At 35.1% G+C, this 25,215-nt stretch overlaps 2 protein-coding genes across 3 annotated transcripts in view; both read left to right on the top strand.

Moving 5' to 3' along the window:
* The first annotated feature begins 1,007 nt into the window (after nt 1-1,007).
* On the top strand, nt 1,008-3,649 carry LOC119077789 (probable amidase At4g34880). Its single transcript, XM_037185098.1, has 9 exons — nt 1,008-1,064; nt 1,112-1,216; nt 1,286-1,561; nt 1,858-2,052; nt 2,108-2,372; nt 2,431-2,541; nt 2,597-2,765; nt 2,852-3,198; nt 3,257-3,649. The coding sequence occupies exons 2-9, from the start codon at nt 1,140-1,142 to the stop codon at nt 3,416-3,418; spliced, it is 1,602 nt and encodes a 533-aa protein (XP_037040993.1). The 5' UTR covers nt 1,008-1,064; nt 1,112-1,139; the 3' UTR covers nt 3,419-3,649.
* A 4,259-nt stretch (nt 3,650-7,908) lies between these two features.
* LOC119077788 overlaps nt 7,909-25,215 on the top strand; it is a 94,837-nt gene continuing 77,530 nt past the window's right edge. Inside the window, exons 1-2 of one of the 2 annotated variants that reach the window (XM_037185095.1) lie at nt 7,909-8,099; nt 8,367-8,700. The gene's annotated coding sequence lies outside the window, so the exon portion shown is untranslated. Of the gene's footprint in view, nt 8,100-8,317; nt 8,701-25,215 lie in introns of those variants that run through there. The other variant, XM_037185097.1, reaches the window with a different exon arrangement.

The following is a 25,215-nucleotide window of genomic DNA, read 5'->3' as shown; positions in this document are numbered from 1 at the left end:
CAGGTAGAGTATATGCACTGGCTGGTGCAAGTACTTCCACGAGAGTTAAGACCAAAAATGACACCCCATACTCAGATCCGCGGAACATCCATGTTGCATTTGCTATATTTTTGGTCATAAATCTTTTGGAACTGCTCGCACCAGTCATTGCGTATACTCTACCTTACCTGTCGATATTTCCATGTACAACATTACAATAGTTTAAAATTTTCATTTAAATCATCTACTGCCTCTTTACTATGTGGTGGTATGGTTGCAGGAAATGGTGAATTTGAACCAAGCGAAGCAATCTTCACAAAAATCATTTATACCGCTCAGTACGAATATATTTTTATTAACAAGTTGAAATATCACGACTTCGTCTTTTTCTAGCACGAGCCGGAGGCGAGTTCTGGAATCGAATTCGAAAACAGTTTTTCCGAAACAGTTTTCAGCTTAACTATAGTAAGATGCGAGCAGTACATTATTGATACGAACATATCTGTAATGATCAACTGGTGATTATGCAGCTGTTGCAGATTTTTTTTTGTTGGAAAATTGTTGTTAGGTTTTTATGGAAATAAAGAACTTTTGTTACAAGTGGATGTTAGTGTTAATAGAGAATTCCACACTTCAATCGACGTTTCTCCGTCCACTCATTCACCTGTGAAAGTATCCATAACTGTAATTTGAGCACCACTACTACCAATCAGATCAAAATGGAAACAAAGAAAACGTAAAATGCAACTGTCTGACAATGAATGTTTTGACCGCGAAACCGACGATTGCATGTGTAACACAAATTGATTAATTGATTAATTAACAGTTACGCTATAATTGCAATTGTCTTATGTCTTTTATTGCGATAGAAGATGAGACAATATGCCAGTCTCTCATATACGTATTATATCCTGTCGTCAGTGTGATTGTTAATTGATTTTGCTAATTGTAGCGTATTGTTGATGACCCTGAAATGTAAACGACGACAAATATGCTAAAAGTTTTATGCAAAAAACGGAAAACAAATCAGTTTATATTTACCGCTCATAGCGCTCAACGTCAATAAGCTATTTCGAAACTTTGTTTTCATGCTGAGTATAAATTTGTCTCAGTACACGAAATAATCAAAAATCCGATTTTTAACAGTGTCAGTTTACAAAATGCATTATTTACTCGTCTTTCTAATGCTTAGTGTTGCGTGCTCTATGGTTGTAAGTTGCATACCAATGCACTGCAAGTGAATAATTTATTTAAATACGAAAAGTGGCTGTCAATCTTACTCAGCAATTTTGTTTTTCAATTAAAGGCAAAATCAGCCAACGACAGAATCTATAGACAGCGCTTTCTTGATTGCTCTGGATGAATCGCTGTCCCGGTGTGGACAATACAAAATTGATATTCGTGATCTGACAATATCTCAGTTCCAAGAGCACTTTCAAGCGGGTAGACTGACTTCTGCGGAACTGACACAGTGCTATCTGGATCGAATCGAGCGTATCGATGTTCACCTGAAATCAGTCATCGAAATTAATCCGGAAGCAATTACATTGGCTAGAAAAGCTGACAGGGAACGAAGTGCAAAGTAATTTCTTTTATATACAGCCGAGCTAAAAACGTCACATATCCAGAAAGAGAGTCAAAACCCGATTTTTTGTCCCACTTTTTCGACCTTGTTGTGTCGATTTTGGTTCGGAATGTGACTTTTTGGTGCACCTGATTATACGTTTCTCGGACAAAGGTGGTGAAAACGTCTTCGTTCTCTGCTAGATCCTCGGATGTTTTCATCACTTGGGTCAAAAATGCGCCTTTTTGGTCCTAGTGACATAATATACGATTATTGCGTTACCGTTGATCCAAATGATTATTTTCCGATTCCAGTTCGAATCAATCTCCCATGCATGGCATTCCGATTCTGATTAAGGATAACATTGGTACCGCCGATTGTATGCAAACAACTGCAGGTGCAGTAGCCTTAGAAAATATAAAACCTAAGTACGACGCGGATGTCGTACGCCGATTGCGGAAGGCTGGAGCGATAATCTTAGGAAAAACCAATTTGTCAGAATGGGCGTCGTAGGAATGATGACTTAGAATCAGGATGAACTGACTATAATCATAAATGTTGTAGGTTCCGAGACACCAGCACACCAAACGGATGGAGTGGTCGCGGAGGACAAACAGTTTCCGCTTATGTAATGAATGCTGATCCGTCCGGTTCTAGCACAGGTTCAGCAGTGTCTGTGTCGACAAATCTGGCAACTGTATCATTGGGAACGGAGACCGATGGTTCGATTATTTCGCCGGCCTCGCGGAACGCAGTTGTTGGTCTAAAGACAACGATTGGCAAAGTTTCAACAAGGGGTGTGATACCCCTATCGTTTTCGAGAGATGTGGTAACTCACTATCCTATCCAATATTTTCTTTGTATGTACTGTACCAAGCTCGATCCAGGTTGGTCCGATGGCTCGAACTGTACAAGACGCTGCTATTTTATTGGGTGCCATTTCCGATATTGATTTACACGGATGTGATGTGGATGTTAGTGCTTGTCTCCCGGAAAAGGTATCACGAACTCTTCGGTGATTACATAGTGTTTCACGTAGAATCGTAATTGCAGAATTTGACGATTGGGGTTTTGCGAGAAATGTTTTGGATCTCATGGGATACAATCGGAACTTTGTCTCAACTTGACAATTGTTTGAATAACATAAATAAAGTCAAACTGGTGCAAGTTATAGATCCGGCTTTGAGTCCTAAGCCAATTCCAGCAATCAAAGAAGAAGTCGGTAAGAGTCTAACGTAGGATTCAAGCTGACTGTTATCGCCAGCAAAAAATCTCAATTCTCCCCACAAATTGTTTGGTTCTCCTCAGTCGTCATCTTTGGCCACGAGTTTAAATTTTCGATAAACAACTACTTACGCGATGACGTTGATCATTTCGAATCCGAACTGGGCAGAAATATATCAAGCCTGGCTGACATCATTCAGTACAACGAAATCAATCCACCAAACGAAGGTTACAGACAGCGTCTACTCAAATTGGCCGAGTTTACAGACGGTCTGGAAAGTGTAACGTACATCAATGCGAAGAACCAAAGCCGCGAACAATCGATTTCGTTCTTAGATTCCATTTTCGAAAAGTACGAAGTGGATGTTTTGGCTTCTCCGTGCCATCTGTTGTATTCGTATGGAGCGTTTGCGGGATATCCATCAATTTCGGTTGGGATAATGAAGGAAATTGAACGGATTCGAATTAAATTTCCCAAATATTTTTCAGGTGCCCGTAGGAGTCGATAGTACAAATACAGGTTTGCCGTTCGGATTGTGTCTATTGGGTAAACTTAATTCGGAACCTGAGCTACTCAAGTTGGGACACATCATTGAATTGTCTAGATCGAGTGAACGACCAGTTCCACGTTTTATCAGAGATAAAGAATGATATCCTTTTTGATCAATTTTAAAGGCCCGTACACACTTACACCGATAGTACTTTTTCAAACCAGATTTTTTAGTGGAAACCCATGTTTTAACCGGACATACCTAAGCCATAAATGTTCGAATATATTTGTATTTTAATTATTAAACATTGTGATGCTGCATCAAAACCCTATTACAAAGAATAGTTTAATTAATTGATGTGAATACGAATGACGAAATAGAGCAAATAAATTGCAAATTGTGTAGCTTAAATCGGCTTCATTGCCATGCAAATTATTGCAATTCATTGGTCGAATCAATGCAAGAATTCTGAATGTAATTCGATGAAGTTCAGTGTTATAACATCAAACATGAAATTGATGTGGCGAATGATGTGTAACCCGAAATATTTAAATAAACAACAATCCCCAGTGTGTACACAAAACTTCATTTACGCACCGAACTTTATGTTTGCATTCAATGATGATCGACTATCGCAAATAGATGTTTACCTAAAACAGATGAAAGGTAAGTTTCTAACTTCATTTATGCAATAATTGACAGAACTCAGTCATTTCCTATTTCAAATAAGAATTTTGTTGTGAAAGAATTGTTCAAATAACCTCACGAAAGTGGCCAAAGTGGTCGTTATATAGGGCCCATTTTTAGGAATTTGATAAAGTGAAATTCCTAAAAGTATTCCTAAATTTAAGCATTTCAAATGAATGGATTCGAATACGCGTTAGTGTGTGCCCGTGACGCAAGTCCCATTATAACAAAAAAATTCTTGGACTGATGGTACCATATGTACAGTAAATTTGAAAATTTTCTCTTTTTGTTACAAATGACCTTTATAATTCCCAAAAAATGTTAAAAGTTTTCGAAAATTCCTAAATTTATTTATTTTTAAATGTTGGTTGGTTGGCTAGAGCACATCGAAAACAGCTGATAAAGTCATAAAACATACGTAAGCGATCCCAGGAGTGAATGCAGCGAAACTTGACCTACCGCCTGTTTTGTTTAGGTTGCATTCTTTAAAGCTAATTATACGGTCAGTCGTGAAATGAAATTTTGACAGAAAATGCAGTGAAATAATGAAAGATAATTTCATTTAACGTCTGTTTAATCAGCTGAAACTTTGATGCAAGAATAGTACATTTCGTACCTAGGACTAAAAGTCTTTTTTAGCGTGTGAGAAGTTTCCAGACAGAGCCGAAGGCGAAGTCCTAGGTATGAAAAATATTTTTTAGTTTTACGCGTGCAAATAATTTTGAAAGAAAAATTTACTTTTGACGCGTAAAAATATCTAGATATTTTGTCAATAGTAATCTCGAACAAAGCCTCCGCTGGATTTGCTTGAAATTCCTATATTGACGAAATAGTTATTTTCTGTTAGAGAGCTCAAAACCTTCTGAAACGTTGATAACTTCCGTATAAAGTTTCTTAGAGTACGGTTAAAGGTGACAAAAATGAGTGAGTGGCAGGGATTTCTAGCAGGAACTTCTTCAGAGGAATTACGGTTGTCATTCTCTATCGGGAATCTTTTTAAGTTTTATGGTAGTTAACGGTTAAAACGTCATACAGACGGCAGAATGCATCACCTAAAATGATATCAATTGTTTTGCAAATATGAACAGGGAACTGCGTCACATTTGATTCGTTAAAGGGTTCTGAATAATCCGCGATTTGAAACTTGGCGTCGATTGTCGTAATTTTAGTAACTCTAAATATTCGTAACTTTACAGTTGCGTGTATAAAATCCCATAAGAACTGTCAACGAACGCTACGAAAATCTACGCCATGGGCGTTTCTTAAGACGATTGAAATTACTAATTTGCGCTATGCAAACTTCAAGAGTTATTTATATTTTACATTACATACAAAATAACCATGGTTCTGCAGAAGATTTGCACACAGAAAAATTAGGAGTTCGAAGAAGCTTATAAATTCCTTGTTGACCTGAAATTCGAAAATTTGCTGTGTGTATAAACCATTTACGATGAAAAAGCTTTTCAGAAAAGCTAAATCTAATAAAACAAAATTATTTATTTTTCTTGATTAAGATGTTATAGCAGAGCACGGGTGTACCACTTTACCATAAAAATTGTCGTAAAGTACCATCGATGTTAGGCAATTGCCGAAGACAATTAAAAGTTACTATAACAGAAAATCGTTGTTGCCGAAAACTATTCAGAAAATTAAAAAACGATTCGATGTTTTTGAACGACATTCAAAGGGCTGGTACAAAAATCAAAAATGTTCTAAGCAGCGACAATAAAAATTGTTCTAAGTTACACCCCTGTGTAGCAGAGAGACGTTGTCATTGGTAGTGACTGAACAAAGGATGACTCCTTGCAATGTTTTAATAGTTCGAATTAATCTCATTTCATAATGTTAGAACTTTCGCATTACGGGCAAGAAAACTATACAAAAATTTAATGTAGCGTCCTTCCATTATCAATGGTTTTAGACTGGTTCTTTATTTTGTTATAACACCCGCTACATATAATATCGTACAGAAAACGTGCCAAAGGACTTACGCCTTGGACCGTGAAATCACATTTTAGATATTACATTCTAACATTATAATCAAATGTATACGTACGACGGTATAGCCGGAAAAGGTACGTAACCTTCCATAAAATAGCAGGAGAAAAGTTGACTGTGTTTTTTTATCTTTCGCAAAGGAAACGGCAAATTCGCAAAAGAAACATTGCATCAGTTAACTTTGTTCGGAAATATTGCTTTGATTCTATATGGGCTGGGCCATTTTAATTGAATCATAGAACTTTGCCAAGAATAATATTCAATTATATTCTGGTAAAGAAATGTTTATTTAAAATTCCGTGTACTGTTACGCACATCTTATGTATACGCTTGTTATGAATTCGTAGAGAAACATTCAAATTTTTTTTATCGCATTTTTTCAGCGGTATATAACCCACAAAATTGCTTTTCAAGAGATATCCTCGCCCATAGTTTAATAATACAGCTAGCGATTTTCAGAATGGATGTGGATTAATCTTTCAGTATTAATTCGTAATTATTCTTTTTCATAAGCTCCGAAGAGGCAAAGGGTATGTCTGGTGATTACCCTTGCAGAAGACGAACGTGGCTTTTTCGTTTTTTTTCATTTCTGATTTTCGGTTTTTATAAACTTTGAAATTTGAAACTCAAGTTAGATTAACGATTTCGGAGTTTGTTGGCAAATTTTATAGAATCTGCCTGCGAAAATAGACGCCATAACACAATTAGAAAACTAATAAAACTTGATCGAAGCGATCGTAATTCATGAGTTATAGGAATAGGGTGGAGTATTCAGGAATAGTAATAGTCAAATCCTAGGAACATACCTCGTTTTACCTTAAAAATACTATAAATACAGTAGAAAACCGAAAAAAACTTGAACGTAATCCGTGAGTTCTAGGATTGGGAATAGGGTGGAGCATTTAGAAATAGTCGAAACATAAGAACATACTTCTATTCACCTCAAAAATGCTAGAAATCCAGTAGAAAACCAAAAAAAAAATTATAGAAACAAGTAATCCGTGATTTATAGGATTGAGAACGGAGTGGAGCATTGTAGGTTCTACTTACTAATATGTATTATGACACTTCGACCACATTTTAGGAACAAAAATACCCAAAAGAACAACTTCATAGTTGGAAAACTTGGAAAACTTGACGAAAAAAAATTGCACTTTTGCTACTACCAGTTTCCATGCTCGTATCTAAGGTCCATCTGAAAAGTTCATGGCTCGGTCGGTTAGATCTGAAAGAGCTAGTCCTTAGCTTTTCGAAGAACTGCATATCAATGAAATATGTTTCGATTTGGCCAGGGAAATTGGGGTCAAAGTTAGCGGTTTTTTTGTGCCACTTTTTGGGGATTCCCAAATAGCTAGAGCATTTTTTCAGTTCCAGAAAAAAGTTCTTCCATAAAATATCGGCAATGAATCAGACCTTCGAGCAAAACAAACCCCATTAGAAAATGTTGCTTTTTAACGGAGATATTCGAGTTTTAAGTTTTACAATAAACCGGTTATTTTACCGGTATTACCGGTTCGCGACACCCACAAAAAAATAGTTCTGGAACTTTCACACCTCTATCATGTCCCATTGTAAAATTTTCGATAAGTTGCCCAGCGCGCGGAACTATACGGATACTGTTTCAAGATTTAATTTTGAGTAAAAATCAACTGAATGATGCATATCTCTTTAGTACCGCGACTTTATCGTTATTGTACTAAATTTAAAAGTAAAAAACTCACCACAAATTCAGTCTAAAAAAATGCATCGCATTTGCCACTCATTTCTCCACCGAAAGCAAACATCACATGTTGTCTCTGATTCCAAAAAAAGACAAGAAAAAACATACACATCAGTGCGGCGCAGACGTTGTGAAAATTTCCCCGTCTCGCTTGTGGAATTTGAAATTTGCTTGTGACTTGGAGAAATGTTCTTAGCTTAGTTTACAGATGTTAAATGAATGAAATGACAGTAGTTGCCCAGATTTTGATTCTTGTTGATACACACACGGAAAAATATCCTTTTTGTGGTTTTTCCGTTCGAAGCGAATGGCATAGTATGTTATCAACAGTGGACTGGTGATGTTACGTAAATTAAGGCGGTTTCACTGTAACGGTTTTTCTGATGCATAGTTTTCAAAGCAAACTTATTTGATCAGAATGTCTATGATTTTGCTGGTGATTTAACGATTAAATGTGAAGAGAAATAGTTATTTACGTATCTGTTGTGGACGGTATATTTTAGGCAATTTCGCGAGTTGTAGCCCGAACGAAGTGAGGGCGACTAGGGAAAGTGCCTAAAATAAACCGTCCACAACAGATGCGTATACAACTTTTCATGCCGAGGGCCCAAATTACGAGAAAAATTCCGTAATTTTTGCCCAAGGCATGAAAAAAATTTGTGAAAGATTTTTATCAATTTTCTTGTCAACGAAACCGGGACAGGACAAGTGACCACAAAGAAAGCACACACACAAAGTTGTTTCTGCCAGTTGTAATTTATTCAGCAAGAAATTGCTCGTTCTTTTCATGCTGTTTGTTTATCCAACGTCTTTTGCCGACGACATAATATAATATGTAAGCAACACAAAACATTATTATGACGGGAATATATTTGTCATTATAATAAGATTTGGTGATAAGAGTGAAAAAGTGACATAAATTTTCATAATAGGATTAATATTATCAGTAATTTACATAAGAAGGATACAAAAACACTTGTGAATTCGCGAGAAAAGGGAAGAATGTTGAAGGGGTGTCTTGCTTTGGAATAAAAAAGGTAATTGAATTAATCAAAGACTCTTTAACGACAACAATACCGAAGAATAAAAAGATTGTTGGAAAAAGTACCGTCACATCTCTCCTTCCATCTGTGACTTCTTTAAGCATAAACGAATTAATTGAAGTGTAAAAAACTTTTTTTTATTTACAAACGAGCTTACACCATTCTTCTTCTAATAAACATAGTCGCTTTGTATAAAAGCGAAGACATTTTTATCTTTGGTTTCTTGTTATTTTTCTTCTTCATTTTTTTCTTTTTATTTTACTTTTAAGAACACTGAAACACAGTAGCAATTTTAGAATCGATTTAATAAATTGTTATCGTTGGTACGTGATTGGATTTCATGTTGTTTTGTTTAAAGCGAATGTATACTATAAATACTGTGGGGTAGAAATTAAGTTGTCTGAAAATAAATGGAGAGTTGGTGGAAATCTTCGTGATATTTACTTTGACAAATACTTGCTCTAGATATTTGTTGGTGGGTTTTGGTTTTGGTTTTTGTCGATTTTTTATTTGAAATTTTTAGAATGTGGAAACATGTGAAGTCGTCGAATTGAAAAGACTTATAAAATTAGCAATAGAATGGAATTTAATTGAAGGGTACTGTTCCATCTCAAAAATAGAATCGGTAAGAATAATGCAAACAAAAAGTTCGATGTTAAAGCTGAGATCAAAAAAAAGGTTTCGAGCAAATATTGTGTTTATATTCCGTGTTCTCGTCGGTTTTAATTACTCTGTTGCTTTGCCCTTATTATTCATGAGTTTGTTGCTGTTTCTGTCCTACAAAAAAGACTTTCAATCTATGTCTATTACTTTGCAGAAAGTTATATTCCACCCTCATATTCAATCATCAAGCCTTTGAAAATTGTACAGAGTGGTGGTGGTGGTTATATATCGTAGCGGTGAATGGTAATTACACCCTATAAAGTGGAGCAGATTTTTGGACCTTTTGATAGTACTCGTAAAATTTAACGTTCCAATACGTCATACATCATGAATCGAGATTCGAAGTAGATCTGACGGTAAAGATCCGGCTGTGGAGACAAAATAGTACAATTTATTTTTGGTAAAAATGTTTCACATAAATCGCTCAGATTTTTCCCACATTTTCCCAAATTTTGCAAAATTATGTTTGAAAAATTAAGGAAAACTATGAGAAAGACTAGAAAAATTTGGGAGAAAATAAGGAAATTTTCTTTAGAAAAGAATCCGTGAGAAACTTATAGGAAATTCTACCTTTCAAAATATATGAAAATCCACTGGGAGCTGCGGTAATCGACCGAGTAAACCACCTTTTCTACCATTATTTCAATATATTCGAAATTTATTATAATTCCATCAATTTGAACGTGAAAGCTTTTTTTGCATCTAGTGCTCCTCTTCCATCAGAAAGAATGTGTGATGTTCAAAGACTATTCTTATACCGGAGCTTTATTTGAATGCAGACACTGACTTAAATAAAATAAGCTAAGCACACCACTGTTTGATACTTTCGTACAGCTTCCCTTAGCGGTGTAACTTGTTAAAATAATAAAAATTTCGTCATATTTTCGATTTAACTTCGCTTCAAGCTTTACCCATTTCCAGATTTCCTGACGAGCCCTGAATCCGAAATGTTAGGATATTTTCGACATATTTGTCACTTTTAGCGATTTTTTGAAAATATTTTTCTTCACTTCAAGTTTTCCCAAATTTATCCTATTTCCTAGATCTCGTCGAAACGTTTCCAAAGAATCACCATTTGTTGAATTTAGACCACTTTTCGATGAAATTTGAGGAAAATTTCGTTCAAATCTATCCCTTTTTGTAGCGCTTCATGCAGCGCTGCAGCGCAATTAAAATTGTCAAAATTCTATTTCCTATTCCTATTTCTTGGAACTCATCGAGACCTTTACAACGAGCAATCGCATGTTAAAGTTAAAGTCGGTACCTTCCCACCTTCATGCAGCTTATTTAATTTCATCATAGCTCCGGAACGGAGTGGTCCAAATAGCATCAAATTTCTTCCTATTTCCTAGTTCTCGTTTAAAATAGGAAATAGGATGCGTGATGGTTTCATAGAACTTACTGACATATTTCTGGCCAAGACATTCTTCAAATCGATTTTTTACCATGAAGCTATGATGGCTCATTTTTGGTCAAATGGAGAAAAATGTAGATCTGGTTGTGTTCTACATTTTTCTACATTTGACCAAAAATGAGCCATCATAGCTTCATGGTAAAAAATCGATTTGAAGAATGTCTTTGCCACAAACTGTCACTAAGTTTTATGATTCTTCCCTCCAAACTATCAATTTTCCAGACAATTCGTCAAAAGCTGGAGCTACGCGGTTCATCTGTAAAAAGATTTTTTTTTTGAAATGAAATGAAATTTTACATTGATGAAAAACCACTTTTTCCAACCTATTCATTACAATATTCTAAAGGGGACTTTTACCATTTCAGTAAGAATGTCTTACTCGTTAAAAAAACATCACTTTTCTCGATCAACAAATTTCAATTTGAAAAAGGAATCATAAATATCGTTTAAGGCGAGACACTACTAGAGAATAAACCAGACGTCTTGTATGAATAAAATTTCCTAGTCGAAAATTACGCTAAATTGCACCCCATAAGGCTAAACAATGTGATTCCTAAAAATTAACGGTTAAAACGTATGGCATTGATGAAGCTGCAACAGGTGTCCTTTATCGGTAGCGAGTTTGGTTTAAATTGAACAAAGTGAAATGTTGTTTTCACAATTTGACATGAATTTCTGCTTTTGTTGTACACAAGGATTTTAGCCGTTTTTTCTTCGTATAAAACATTTTGCTTTGCACTTGGCTAGGGGATCATTCATAAATTACGTAACGCTTGTTCAGTGTCATTAAAATTAAAACTTAAATAACTCGACAAATACTCGTTCTTCAGAGTTAAAATCATCTACTCCCATCTCATCATTTGTGGGGCGTAGAATATTGTCTAAACTTCTCGAGTTATTAAAGACTTAATTCGGATGACAGCGCTGTAAAAGCGTTACGTGATTTATGATGACCGCTAGCTAACATATAAATGTAAAACATAAAAAAGGACCAGAAAAATAAAAGAAATTGAAACAGCGACACAACGAAAATGTAATTCGAAAAAGGAGGGAAAGAAAATCAAAAATGAAAGCAAAAAAAAAACGAAATATGTAAATTCGCGACTCTGCCCAGAAAAAGGGACAAGAAAATATTTTATTTATCCATTTCAAATCACGTTCCTATCAGCGAACATCCGCCAAACCTATGCCCCCCAATATATACCACTGAATCGTACAAACAAACGATTTTCGTTTCATTGAAAAAACAATTCCATCAAACAATATTCAAAGCAGACAAACGTATTACATCTTTGACGGATAAAACCACTAGGCTCATCTGTACAAGCACCGCGTTACGCACAAACACTAAGCTTTTCCAGATCAATTAAATCAACCGAAAGTTTCCTTTATGTTGTTCGGTTACTTTTTACGGAAAATGCTTTGTGCTGTGTGTATAGTGTGTGTAAGTATACGGAAAAAAGGTATAACTTTCCGGGGTACCAACGTTTATCCAATATATTATAAATGTAGCGCAGGAAGTATATAAATGTTCGTATAAATGTTCAACTGTCTATGGTTAATATCAGATTTCTTTATATAAGTATTTATGTCATGCCATGATTATTATGATGATAAAGATTACAATAATAAGCACATAAAACATTCCCGAAAAAAGGGTAGATAAATCATGTGAAACACATATACCATTTAACTTCTACCCTCTTAAAGTAGGTAACATAATACTATAACAATTCAAAAATATGTAGCGAAGAGAAAAAGAAATTTTGCGGTCATGACTTCTTCTTCGTCTACGCTTTCCCCGGTAAACATTCGGTTCTCTTCTTTTTTGCGGTTTAACTGAAGCGCCTATACCACTGTAACAATGTAACATATTTTCACACAATAGCAGCATCCTCTCCATACACACCGAAGATGTGGATATTTAATGCTTTTTTTACTTGCGCCATTTCAGTGGTAGTATGGTAGACTGAAAACACAATTTTTATGTGGTTGAGGGGTGGTGTGGGGGACTGAAATGAAAGCTAAAAACATGTTTACTTTTTATTTAGATACAATATTCGTGTAACATTCGCCCGGTACAATGTAAGGGAAATATGCAGTGCGAGATGGAAAACAAAATGTAAAAGATGGGATATGGAAAACTTTTCCGCGAAAGCAACATTTTAAACATTTAAAGTTAGGTAAAAACTTTTTATTATTTTCGCCATGTAACATTTTACATAATTATTTAATATTATGTGCGGTACGAACTGAACCAAATTATTTGAACGTATAAATTCATGTGCACGATATGTACGGTTATATGGTATACATTGTGTGTAATGTTCTATAACTTTTTGTGTAATATGTGTCGTCGTTTACCAACGTTTACCGTCGAAGACAACATATTATAAAAAAGAAATTATTTCCATAAAATACATAATTCATTAATATTACAATTTTTCAAATGTGATTTATCATAAGAAAATATGGCGAGATCTTAGAAAGTTATTAAATATTCTGGTTTAAGACTTGTATCTATAATACAACACCTTAGTATCTTTAGGGTGGTTGGGTTTTATATTCCCTTGACTGTAAGTTATGGGTCTTACAACAGAAAATACACCGGACGTGTAACACCGATCTCTATGAAATGCGATTAAGAACGTTAAATGTAACACTTTTCTACTCTTTGTTAACTTGAGTAAATCTCAACCGATTTTTAAAAAAAATTTTTTGGACGATGAAGTATTCGAATTCTCGGTCAAGTTCCAGCTCCACCATCTAGGAGTAGTTCTCAAAAGAAGCATTTTCTACTCTTTGTTAACACCATAACTTGAGTAATTCTCTGCCGATTAAAATTATTGTTAGATGAAGAATAGAATCCCTGAGGCTAGGTTTCTAGGTAGATTATGTTGGTCCAACAATCTGGATGCTGTTGCTGTACGAATTTTGGTATCTACTTTAATAGTATTTTTCGTGCTATGTGATTTTGTCTAGTTATCAAAAGCGAATAAACAAATCAAAAGAGTGTGAAGTTTGCTGCTAGAGCGAAGCGAGGGCCACAGTTTACACGACTTTAAGTTTTATTGAAACTAAACTAAACTAAACAAAATAAAATTATTAATGAGAGATTATGACCGTTCTAGTAGTTCTTCTTCTAATTATATTTCAGTGGCCATCAAAATTACAATTCATTGAAATAAACCAAACCAATAAATCGTTACCAATACAAAAGCTATTGAGAAGTTCAGACAGTCAAGGGATCTGACCCACCCGACAGTGGGTTTTCTTTATTCCGACTTCTAAACTGTAAGACACCCGCAAGACACTTCGACATAAAATATATGTGAATAGCGAGAATAGTGTCACACCCGTGTTGTAAGATAACAGAGTTTTTTCAATAGCAAAGTTTGAGACATAAAAATTCAGAAAAATAACAAGAAATCATAAAAATCAAGATATAGTTGTTCGGAGTAATCAGTCGGTAAGGGAAAAAGTTGGAAAAAGTAAATATCCATCTTGCTATCCCCAAGGCATACTGTCGCTGGTGGAAAAAATGTTTTCTTCCCGGAAGCAAAAACAAATGTAAAGCTTCCCGTTTTGTAAGTAAAAATTTCCAAGTTTTGAGTTTAACATCAAATACGTCGACAACAGGGAGGGCTTCTCTGGAGTGTCACTCCCGTGATCCTGCACTTTTTCCACCAACGCTTATTTTTGAGAATTTTAATTCTGAAATTTCCGACAATTTCTAAAAAATAATTTCATAATTTTTCTGAGTTTTCAGAATTAAACTTCTAGAAAGTAAATCCTTTAGCTTTATTCAAAAACGTGAGGTAAAGTTAACTTTACTGCACGGATCCAAAACTTTACCTCAAGTTTTTGAATAAAATGCCATATTTGGCAATAGGGTAAATGATGGAAATAATGGTACTTCTTGTGTGAAGTTTGCCGATCGAGACTTTGTCCCATTTATAAGTAATGCACTGTTTTATTCCGTTGAAATCAAACAGATTTTCCGATTCCGAGATAATAAAGTCATTCTACCAATGAGTAACGTAATTTGCTAATGCTATCACCTTACACCTTTATGACAGCCAAAACAATCTCACCGCAATTATTATCCGTTAATACTCTCTAGATGCGCATATTAAAAATTTATAATGCAAAAGTCAGCTCTTGAAGGTATTTTACATCCCCCCACACAGAAAGTTTTAATCACAATCCAAGTTTTGTCAGACCACACCGCAAACGATTGTTATTTCATTTTATATTATCGCAGACGTAATAACCGAATTAAACGTTAAGAGGAGTCCTCTTAGAGGACGTAATATTAAAACAAAAGAGCTTTGTGAAACATTAGGATGTTTCCAATTACTTTTATATGAAATGAATCTGTTACTTCCTTTGTTTTGCTGTTCGGATTATGTCAGTGCTTTAATTTAATTTAATTTAATTTAATTTAATTTAATTAGTTTTGCTTTAATTTTCTCAGTGACTTACACTTGTATGAGGAGGTTACGAAAACAGTTGGGGCAAAATATCCGTCAAACTTTGCTGTAATTTTCATGCGGAATTATAGAGCAATTTCAGTTCACTTGAAATTTTCTACTAAAGTGCAGTTATAGCCCATACACGTTTTTTTATACGATACGACCCTTGTGAAATAATGGCAACACCTTGCACACATGAATGTCGATGCATCGCTTGTGAACTAATTAATTAACAGATAAAAGAATTTCGAAAATATTCGGAAAATTTCCGATACAATTCCGTACAGCAAAATAGAACAATGCACAGCTGAAAATCGTTCTTTCAAATATTTAAAGTATCGTTGAAATTTTTATTAAAATGCACTGCACTGAAATGGGACCATGCAATTGAACGAAATATTGAGCTGCGTAATTGACCTTTTCAACCCAAACCGAGGGGTTTCATTTTATTTTTAGCCCCGTACGAAGTACAAAGGGGCTTATAGGATCCGTTTTTCCTAGCTTTTGTTCCATTTAAAAGGTAGTCGAACACCGAATAGAATGTTGTTGAAAAAAAATTAAATTTGGGTCCTTGGACTAAGACCGCTACTATGGCCCTATGTGTATTTTCCATAGAACTCGAGTAAATTTCATCCGTTTTTCGTAATTTTTGTTTGATTTGGAAGGTAATCGAAGGCCGAATAGAACGTTGTTGAAAAAAATTTAAATTTGGATCCTTGGACTAAGGCTGCTACTAGGGCCCTATGTGTATCTTGTATATAACTCGAGTAAATTTCATCCGTTTTTCCTAATTTTTGTTTCATTTGAAAGGTAATCGAACACCGAATAGAATGTTGTTGAAAAAAAAAATTGGGTCCTTGGACTGAGGCCGATACTAGGCCCTATGTGTATTTATACTCAATAAATTACAATTTTTGTTTCATTTGCAAGGAACATCGTTCGGGGCTTCGTAATTGCGCTATGCGCAATTTCTAAGATGTACACATTTCATAATAATTTTACTTTAACTAAACTAACGGGCGCAATAGGCTTACGGTCAAAGTAGGGTGAAAGACGCACTAGGGTCACGTACGCAATAGATATACGGGTTTGTACGGGGTTCAGTCGCAGCAAACGCTCCGACTGTTCTGATGGCTCATTTTCATTTAAATTAGGATTTTCTCGACAGAAAATGGGCTATCTCCAGGCTGTATAATAAACGACAAAAATGTGTTGTTCCATCGTTAAAAAAAGATTTTTTCAGATACCTCGGCATTTCAGATTTTCTTTTATTTTTGCGAAAACAAAAAGAAGAAAATAGAACATGAAATCCTTCTAATTAATGGGGTAAGGGCATTTTAAAATCATCAACAACGTTGTTATAATTTTTTCTTTATAAAAAATGAAAGAGTTTCTCAGAAAGTGCGTAGTTGGTAAATAAATCTTTGTTTGCGAAATGTCGCCCGCAATAAATCCACCCGCAAGCAAGACAAAAAAAAATTAATAAATCGCCCGCTCTAAGTGTTTACCCAAAACACTTTATTTCTTTATTTAAATTAATTCCAAACCGAGCAACAAGGCATCACCCACTGACACAATACAGAAAAATGCGCCCACTTTCCATTCGACACAATGGTAACGTGTACTGTACTGACGGATATACATACCATCTATATAGTATCAAGGAAACACAAAACTCCTGCAACAATAAATCTACTCGAACCCCTTTTTATATCGCCGACAAAAATATTATTTCGCATTACAAGAGACCCACTTAGAATGAACATCTTTTCTATTTAAAACGTAATAATTCCTTTATTCATGAAGTGGTGTTACATTGAAACCAATTACAGCGTTTCAACGACTTTCGTAAATTTTCCGTTGTAGAAATCCTTTTTTTTACGATACATTTGTGCTTGGTGGTAATAATCGTGTGAAAGTATTGTGTGTATCCGAGAGCGGCTTGAGCTTCATTTTTTTATAGAAAATATAAAAAAGAAATCCGCAACCCGAAAATCTCATGTTCAATTGGTCCCAATAGGTGGATGCGTCATTAAAAATGTTCTTTTTTTATATTATAACACGAATATCATCTAAAATAGCTTTTACCATTTCGCCCAAAGCTTTCCTTAGCGAATTGTTGTTATAGCCACTTAACAATATATTATACTGCATGAATTTCCGTCGCGTGTACGTAAGTTCAGTTAAGTATTGCTGAGAATGATATTTTCGTTGGGTTAGTCTGGCAATTCGAGCAAACAGTATATAATTCGAGGATTATTTGTTCAACTATTTTATGCAAAAAAGTTTGCGCTTTTATTTCTTCGTCGATTTTAAAATCGATGGCATTAAAGCTTATAAAATAGTGAAATTGTTCCATCGAATCGATTTCCGTGGATGAAACTTTGAAATTACCCGACTAAATGAAGGCAATTTCGAGAGAAAAAAGAATCATATTCCGATAACCAACCATTATGAGTACATTTCCTAAGTGGTTTCTCGAGAAAATTGAGTTGTTTTCTTGGAAATATGTCCATCAAAAGTGGTAACATTGCAAAATATATTTGGGTGGGTTTTCTTGTAAATGTATGTCCGGAACTACGCTTTATCAGCGATAATAAATGATGTTGGCCTGTTGTTGCCTTTAGATATTTTTTTTGGTTAAATTTTAAAGGCTGCAATTAGAGGTTTGCGCCGCCAAAGTATTACTCGATGAGAATCAAGAGTGAAATTTCTATTGAATCTGTTACTTCATTTGTTATTGACTGTGATTGTGTTTAAGACTTAGCTGTAAAGAATAAATTTCAAACTTGCACGATTTTAGGCGTTGTTAGGAAATATAGCGTTGTCATTGTTTTCTGCCATTTCGTAACTCGTGCCCCATTCTTTTGCTTCGTATTTCTCCTGTATTTCACGTCATTGCTCGAATCCATACGGGATTAGCCTTCATCTCAGATGAGGACTGATTCCATCGCTTCATTTTGTTTAGTTTGAAAGCTGCCATATGTTTGACACTTTTTCTTGCTTTAGGCGTAGCATTTTTTTTCGTTGCACTTGTCTTGTTAATTGACAATGGATCAAATAGAAAATATATTCAGTGCATGCAAAATGGAAACACTTCCATTTCAGTACGAGTGCTTTTCTTTCACGTAGTTTTTACTTGTTCTAGAAGCAAATTTACTTTAATTTGATCAGGTAATGTGTAACGTAATAATTATTTAATAAAACATCAAGAAAATCCCAACGTTCTGAGTGCAGTCCGTTTGTCCATCGATAGTGGAATCATTGCAAAATTTGGGTGGGTTTTTTTGGGGCTACGTATCGCAACACTTTGCTGAAAATAACGCGTGCGTAGCGTACGTGTATAGAGAGCAATCCGAATCGATTTGTTTGTTTTTCTTAACGTGTAGGAGGATATGGCGATATAATCAACTTTGATTATTGGCTTCATGGTGACTGTGTGCCACAATATGTTTACTGTTTACAAGCGAAAAAAAAGACTGCTCACAAAGGCGCAGTCAGTAAAAAAACGATCTTTTCATCAACAAATAAATATTACAATAAATAAAAATCATCTACTCTACTTCTCCCTAATGTTCCTAGAATGCATGCCGCATTTCCTCTTTGAATAGCGATTGAAATTTTCTGTAATAAGTAATCGGTGGAGCGCGGTTCTCCTGAAGCTGCTTTCATTAATGACCCCAATTTGTAGACAAATTTTTTCGTTTCTGGGCCCATGCAACCTAGCGATTCGAAAGCAATAGGAGTGAATAAATAATTTTCTTTTAGATCTATATAATGGTTATGCTTCAATCTTTCTGCCTTTTCTGCGATTGACCCTGATTTCTTAGAAGATTCATTTATGTATGAAGGAGCCAACGTATCACGTATTGTCACATCCCATAAAAGAGACTTTCCATGACTCCACGGAATTATGGTCATACCGTCAACTCTTTTACCGTCACTTCTAGAAATACCTGGTGGTTGCAATATAGTTGGTACTCCTGCAGAAGAAAATGCATGAGAAAATATTCCATTAACATCGTCATGTCTAGGTGTTATTGCTCCAGTCATATTACAAGACAAACCGTGCAAACCGTCCTTTTTTACCATTTTACCACAGATACATTTATACTCTTCGCATAATTGGGAACCTATACGAAGACCAACAGCAATTCTCGCGGCGTTGTTATCTAATAGCAAACCTAATTTACTCGATGGGACCACCTGCAGCCACTTTGAAGATTCTTTAGTAGATGACGCAAGTAATCTGGCACGTGTAATAGGTTCACTAGATTCAAACATCTCGCAAAACTTACTCCTAATCATCGGGGTATCCCAATTTTTTTGCACCTTTTTATTTTCATCATTCTCTGGAATAAAATCTCTAGGAACCTGTTCAATTAATCCTAAAATGTTATCGTTAATTATATGAATATTAAAATTCTTTAAAAGTTCATTTGACAAATCAGATGAAGAATACACAGATGACAAATAGGCTGGTACTGCTAGATCTTCAACTTTCCGAATACCTAACCCGCCGAAAACTAAAGGAAGAGAAGCCTGATCCCAAGAAAAATCCGATATCCTAACATTCGCGATAGCTTCGAGTGTTGAACGAAAAATCTCATCAACAGTCCTCAAATGATCACGCAACATAAATGCCCTAGACGTACGCAACAAATAATTAAACCTGCAGCTACCTAAAGACTTTCTGAAAATACACAAGGCCGGATGAACATCCATCAACTTTAAACGATCACACATTAACTTAATCGTTTCAACTTTTGATGCAAACATCCTCTCTAAACCTGATTCAAAAACTGGCGACCCTAAAATCTCAAGTGAAGACTCATCAACTTGCCTAATTCCTGGCAGTAATGCCGATATTTCAGCAAACATTTTAGCTTCCTCTTCTTCAGAAGCATTAATAAAATATACCTCGCACTTATTCGTGTTCAATGGTAAACCTGACAACTCACAGAAATCTAAAACTTTCCTAATATCATCTAAAATTACTGATAGCTTATCAGCAATTGTACCATCGTCTAAATACCAACCATTCAACCTAGACGAAAGAGAATGCGTCATCCTCATAATACCAATACAAAAACCTGGGGGACCTAGGGGATCACCTTGTTGGAATCCTCTCTTAGAAAGCAAAGGCTCATCGAGATAATACAGATTCGTAAAAAGTCTATACGCTTGCTGCAACAAAGGAAGTAATTCTGGGCATATATCCTTAACCTCTCCTAACATAAACTTTCTGAATAGCATATTAAATGCATTTCCAAAATCAAATTTAACCAAAGCCAATGGCCCCTTATGTTCAGCAGTACAAAAAGCACGTACTGCATGAACCAGAGCTTCAGCACCCCCTTTAACACCGAATCCTAACTGAACAGGTTTTAACTTCTCAACTAAGTTAGCCCTAATATTAAAACAGGCAATTTTGCCTGTCAAACGTCTCCAGACAATACCTACTGCTATAGGTCTTATATCGTCTTCACCTTTTAAAAGTGCAGTCAACGAAGCCCCAAAAAAAATTTTTGCTATGTCTATCTGAGCACTGCCATACTTAACAACATCTACTAATGAAGCTATCGATTTCAACAAACGGTTTGCAGCTTCACCACAAGTAAAAGAAGTTAAATCTTTTAAATGTCGTGGTCGCAGACCACCAAATCCCCCAGAAGAACTTAACGGAAAACTTCTAATACTGTTTACCAATTTTATATTAAATATACGATAATTTGACTGATTTTATTTGTGGAGTTAAACGATGTGTAATGTTTACACTCCAGTGACTATAAATAATATTAATAGACAGAAGGTGGAGAGAGATCAACTAAATTTTCGAAATTAAATGAACGGAAATTAATTCAAAATTTTGGAGGTGGAGAGGTGTCCTTTTCATTGAACTTCTATCCGGTAATGAAAATTTTATTGAACCGTTGAACCATTTGAAAAGCTAGCAGATTTTATCACTAAAATTAATTTAATTATTTGTTGGATCCATTGATCCAATGGATAATAATTTTGTTATCAACAATATCGGATGCTGTTCGCATTTTATTAATGACCATAGAATTATCGAGCACGGTGGGCCTATTTGTTTGTTTATAATTGGAAGGGGAAATAATTAAAATCAAATTTAAATAATTATTTACACTTTGTTGGTAAGATTTTGCATTTAATTGTTTATTTCATTCAATTGATATCGAGATTGTCCGTGAAAAGCACGGAATGTGGAATATTAGAAATGTTAGAATATTGTGAACTTGCGTCGAAAGACGTATTTAAATTTTCTTTCATATCGAAACAGTGGTCGAATGTCTTATGTTAGAAAATAGTTGTTTGTGAATCTAGGGGAAAAATTTTAAATTTGATTTCGAGTGTATTGTCAGTTTGCTACTTTGTATGAAAAAATGAGCATGAGAAAAGATCACGAGTTGTCATGTCTCTCATTTTTTCATATTTTTTGACGTATCACGATCTTTGCTAAATGGTGTAGCATACGATCCACTCGCTGAAAAATGTTTGACAAATGTGTGGAATTATAGTACACAGTTACCAATTTACATTCCAATGGTAGTGGAAGGTATTCTATTTTTCACCATTGTCAACCATTTCTCCCCAACTGCGTACTTGCCTATATCGTCAAATTATTGAAGGAAGCGTCACATTTTTTATTTATGAATAAAATCCAAACTTATTCGACCCACAAATTTTGACCAACTTGATATTGAATGGTTTTTTGGATTTTGTCGTTATGTGTTTGCGATAAAAACTTCAGCACAGCTGTCAGAATCTGTGGAATATGTAGGAATATTCCTGATAATTACTTCCTGATAATCTAAGTGTCGTCCACGGACAAAAAAGTTTCGAAAAACTCAGCTGTCGCAGGTTATTTTGTCTCCAGGTAATCTACATTATCTGCCGCAGCTTCTTTTTTTAAGGGGCGCTACAGCTGTGACAGCTATTGTAGATTACCTGGAGACAAAGTTACCTGCAACAGCTGAATGTGGGAGTTGTTGTGGTCGATATTTGTAATCCACATATTTCATTTAAGAAAGGAAAGCTCCAGAATTTTATTTTCTATCTTTCCGTTCGATCGCTCGACACGAACCATTAAATATTAGATTTTCATACGCTAAATGAATTCACTTTTCTTCGATACAAAAGTTGAGTGACCGTTGACCAAGGATTTTCTTGGAAATTCCGAGACAGGATGACAGAGGGTTAATTCATTTCGGTACTTATGTTAGGTTTTAGTCGTTCCTTTAAAGTCTCTAAATGTTTTTCCAAGAATTCTCTTGAATTTCAGTGATGTTTTAGCAAAATTATTAATTAAAGCACTTTCCAGAACACTTTCTCAAGACAAAAGATTCTTCCAATGGCAAACAAAATATTTTCTATGTTTATTCACCTCTGCCTCTAAAATTAACTGCATTTCATATCAGGGGCTATTTAGTCGAATTAATTTGCCGAAATTCGCCAAAATTCGCCGAAATTCGTCGAAATTCGCCAAAATTCTCCCAAATTAAAAAATTCAAATTTTGAAAATTTTCTTCCAAATTTATGTTTTTTGGAATATTTTGCTAGTTTTGTGATATAGCATAACAAAAATATGCAAGAATCTACCAAATTCACAAATATATGTAAAATTCACAAAATTAGGACATTTTTCATCGTTTGGCCAAAAAAAAACCTTCATGGCTTCCCGGTTAAAAATAGATTTTTAGAATGTCTTGGCCAAAAATATGTAACTAAGTTCTAGGATTCTTTGAAATTTCTTAAAATCATGTATAAATTCACAAAAATTCGCAAAAATTCGTCAAAGTTCGCCAAAATTCGTCAAAATTCGCCAAAATTCGTCAAATTCGCCAAATTCGCCAAAATTCGCTAATAATTCAACTAAATAGCCCCTGTTTCATATACACATTAACATAATTGATGTGAACATTTTGATAAATTGAAATGCCCCGATAGGATGGCATGACAATGACCTCGTCCGACTGAAGACATTGTAAGCGTAAGCATACTGTCACAGCACTGCTCCTAGCATGAACATAGACAATTTTCGGAGGCTGATGAAATCAGAGTAGGCACCACGCTTTTTTGTGTGAATATAGATGACTTGTTTTCATTGTATGAGTCATACAACTCAAGCAATCTTCCTATCGCTGAAGCCTCGAAATGTGACACTAAGTCTTGTCAATTCAATTTTCATGCTAGGAGCAGTGTTATGATACTATACTAAAGCTTAGAAGATTATACTGAACGACATCTTTATTGTGCAACAGCTGTAGACATAGACATTTCTCTATTGTGTACCATACCTTCAACAGCTTAAAATCTTTCAAATTATTTTATTATGCAAACTTGTGTCTCCGGTTTCTCCAAACATGAAGAAATGGAAAGAATTAAATTTACAATATGCGACGATGTTTGTTGTTTGCATTACGATGGTAATCCAAAAAATAAAAAAGGGACGAGGTTGATTCAGAAAATAAAAATAAAAATTAGAAACAGAGATTCAATTTCACTGAGCTGGTCACAATGATGGGAATGAGTCGAAAGTAATTATGAATAATTGAAATGCTGAGTGTCAGACTCAACCGAATTTCGCACGTTAGTAAGCAACTTCTCTACTACAAAATTTTACAATTTTTTTTGAGGGACTAAGGATGAAATCTAGGGACAAAGGAATTTCAAAATATTGGTTTTTCGTATTTTCAGATAACTCAAATTGCCTACGTTAGCTAGTTTAGTTAGTTCCTATGAAAAAGCACGATTTCGTAACTCCTAAACGTTTCCTTAGATTTTTACGAAATCTCGGGCCCAAGATCAAAACAAGCTTTTAAAAAATGGGGATATGAGAGCGTTTTTGGGACTTAGGGTTCCCGGAAGTTTCCATACAAATGCCATAATATAACAGCGTGTTGTGTGTGTGTATGTGTTATATGATGAGGGTTGCGATGGATATATCTGTTGTGTTGCGATTGTTCTGATCTATCGTTGGAATTTGCTGTTTCAATTTTGTTTTAAGAATTATTTTTGGAACCAAGCAAGACGGAATATTGGTGTCTTCGGCAAAGTCTCAGAGTTTTGGTAGTAGAATACGGGAGAAATGACCAAAAATTGAAAAGTTATTAGTTTAAGACTTTCGTCGAAATGATGGCAGATGGAAGGTTGGTGTCTTCGGCAAAGTCTCAGAGTTTTGGTAGTAGAATACGGGAGAAATGACCAAAAATGGAAAAGTTTTCAGTTTTAGACTTTTGTCGAAATGATGTCAGATCGAAGGTTGGTGACATCGGCAATGTCTCAGAGTTTTGATAGTAGAATACGGGAGAAATAACCAAAAATGGAAAAGTATTTCAATTTTAGGGTTTTAGACCTTTTGGCTCTAGGTTAAAATAACCCCAATAAAATATCGACGAGACAAAATAACTACTACCAAAATAACCCCGGTGAAAAAAAAGAGGACAAAAAAACACTGATAATTACCCCTAATATTTAGGGTCAGTCTCGAACTCGTTTTCTTATAATTTAAAAGCGGCGAGCTTTTTCATACTTTGCAGACTTTAATGGGGCTCTGCCCCAAACCCCGCTAGGGGCTCCGCCCTTAGACCCCGCAAGGGGGATATTCCCCCTTGACCCCCTATGCGGGGGCTGCCGCCCCTCGACCCTGCTTTTTTATTTTTTTTAATTCTTCACGGCCTGCGGCGCTAACTTCCCTAAAAATAATAATTGTATTTGCATTTGCGATGTTGTACTTATTGAATTCTGGGCAAGTTCTAGTCACAATTTTTATATCTTCCAATTACAGTCGAACTCGTATATAGTAGATATACTCGAATATAGTCGATATCCTCGAATATAGTCGATATCCTCGAATATAGTCGATATCCGCGAATATAGTCGATATCCTCGAATATAGTCGATATCCTCGAATGTAGTCGATATCCTCGAATA

The sequence above is a fragment of the Bradysia coprophila genome, unplaced genomic scaffold (genome assembly GCF_014529535.1).
Source record: "Bradysia coprophila strain Holo2 unplaced genomic scaffold, BU_Bcop_v1 contig_24, whole genome shotgun sequence".
In the NCBI taxonomy this organism is placed as follows: domain Eukaryota; kingdom Metazoa; phylum Arthropoda; class Insecta; order Diptera; family Sciaridae; genus Bradysia; species Bradysia coprophila.
Note: the sequence above shows the minus strand (reverse complement) of the source record. Positions and strands in the feature narration are given on the sequence as shown.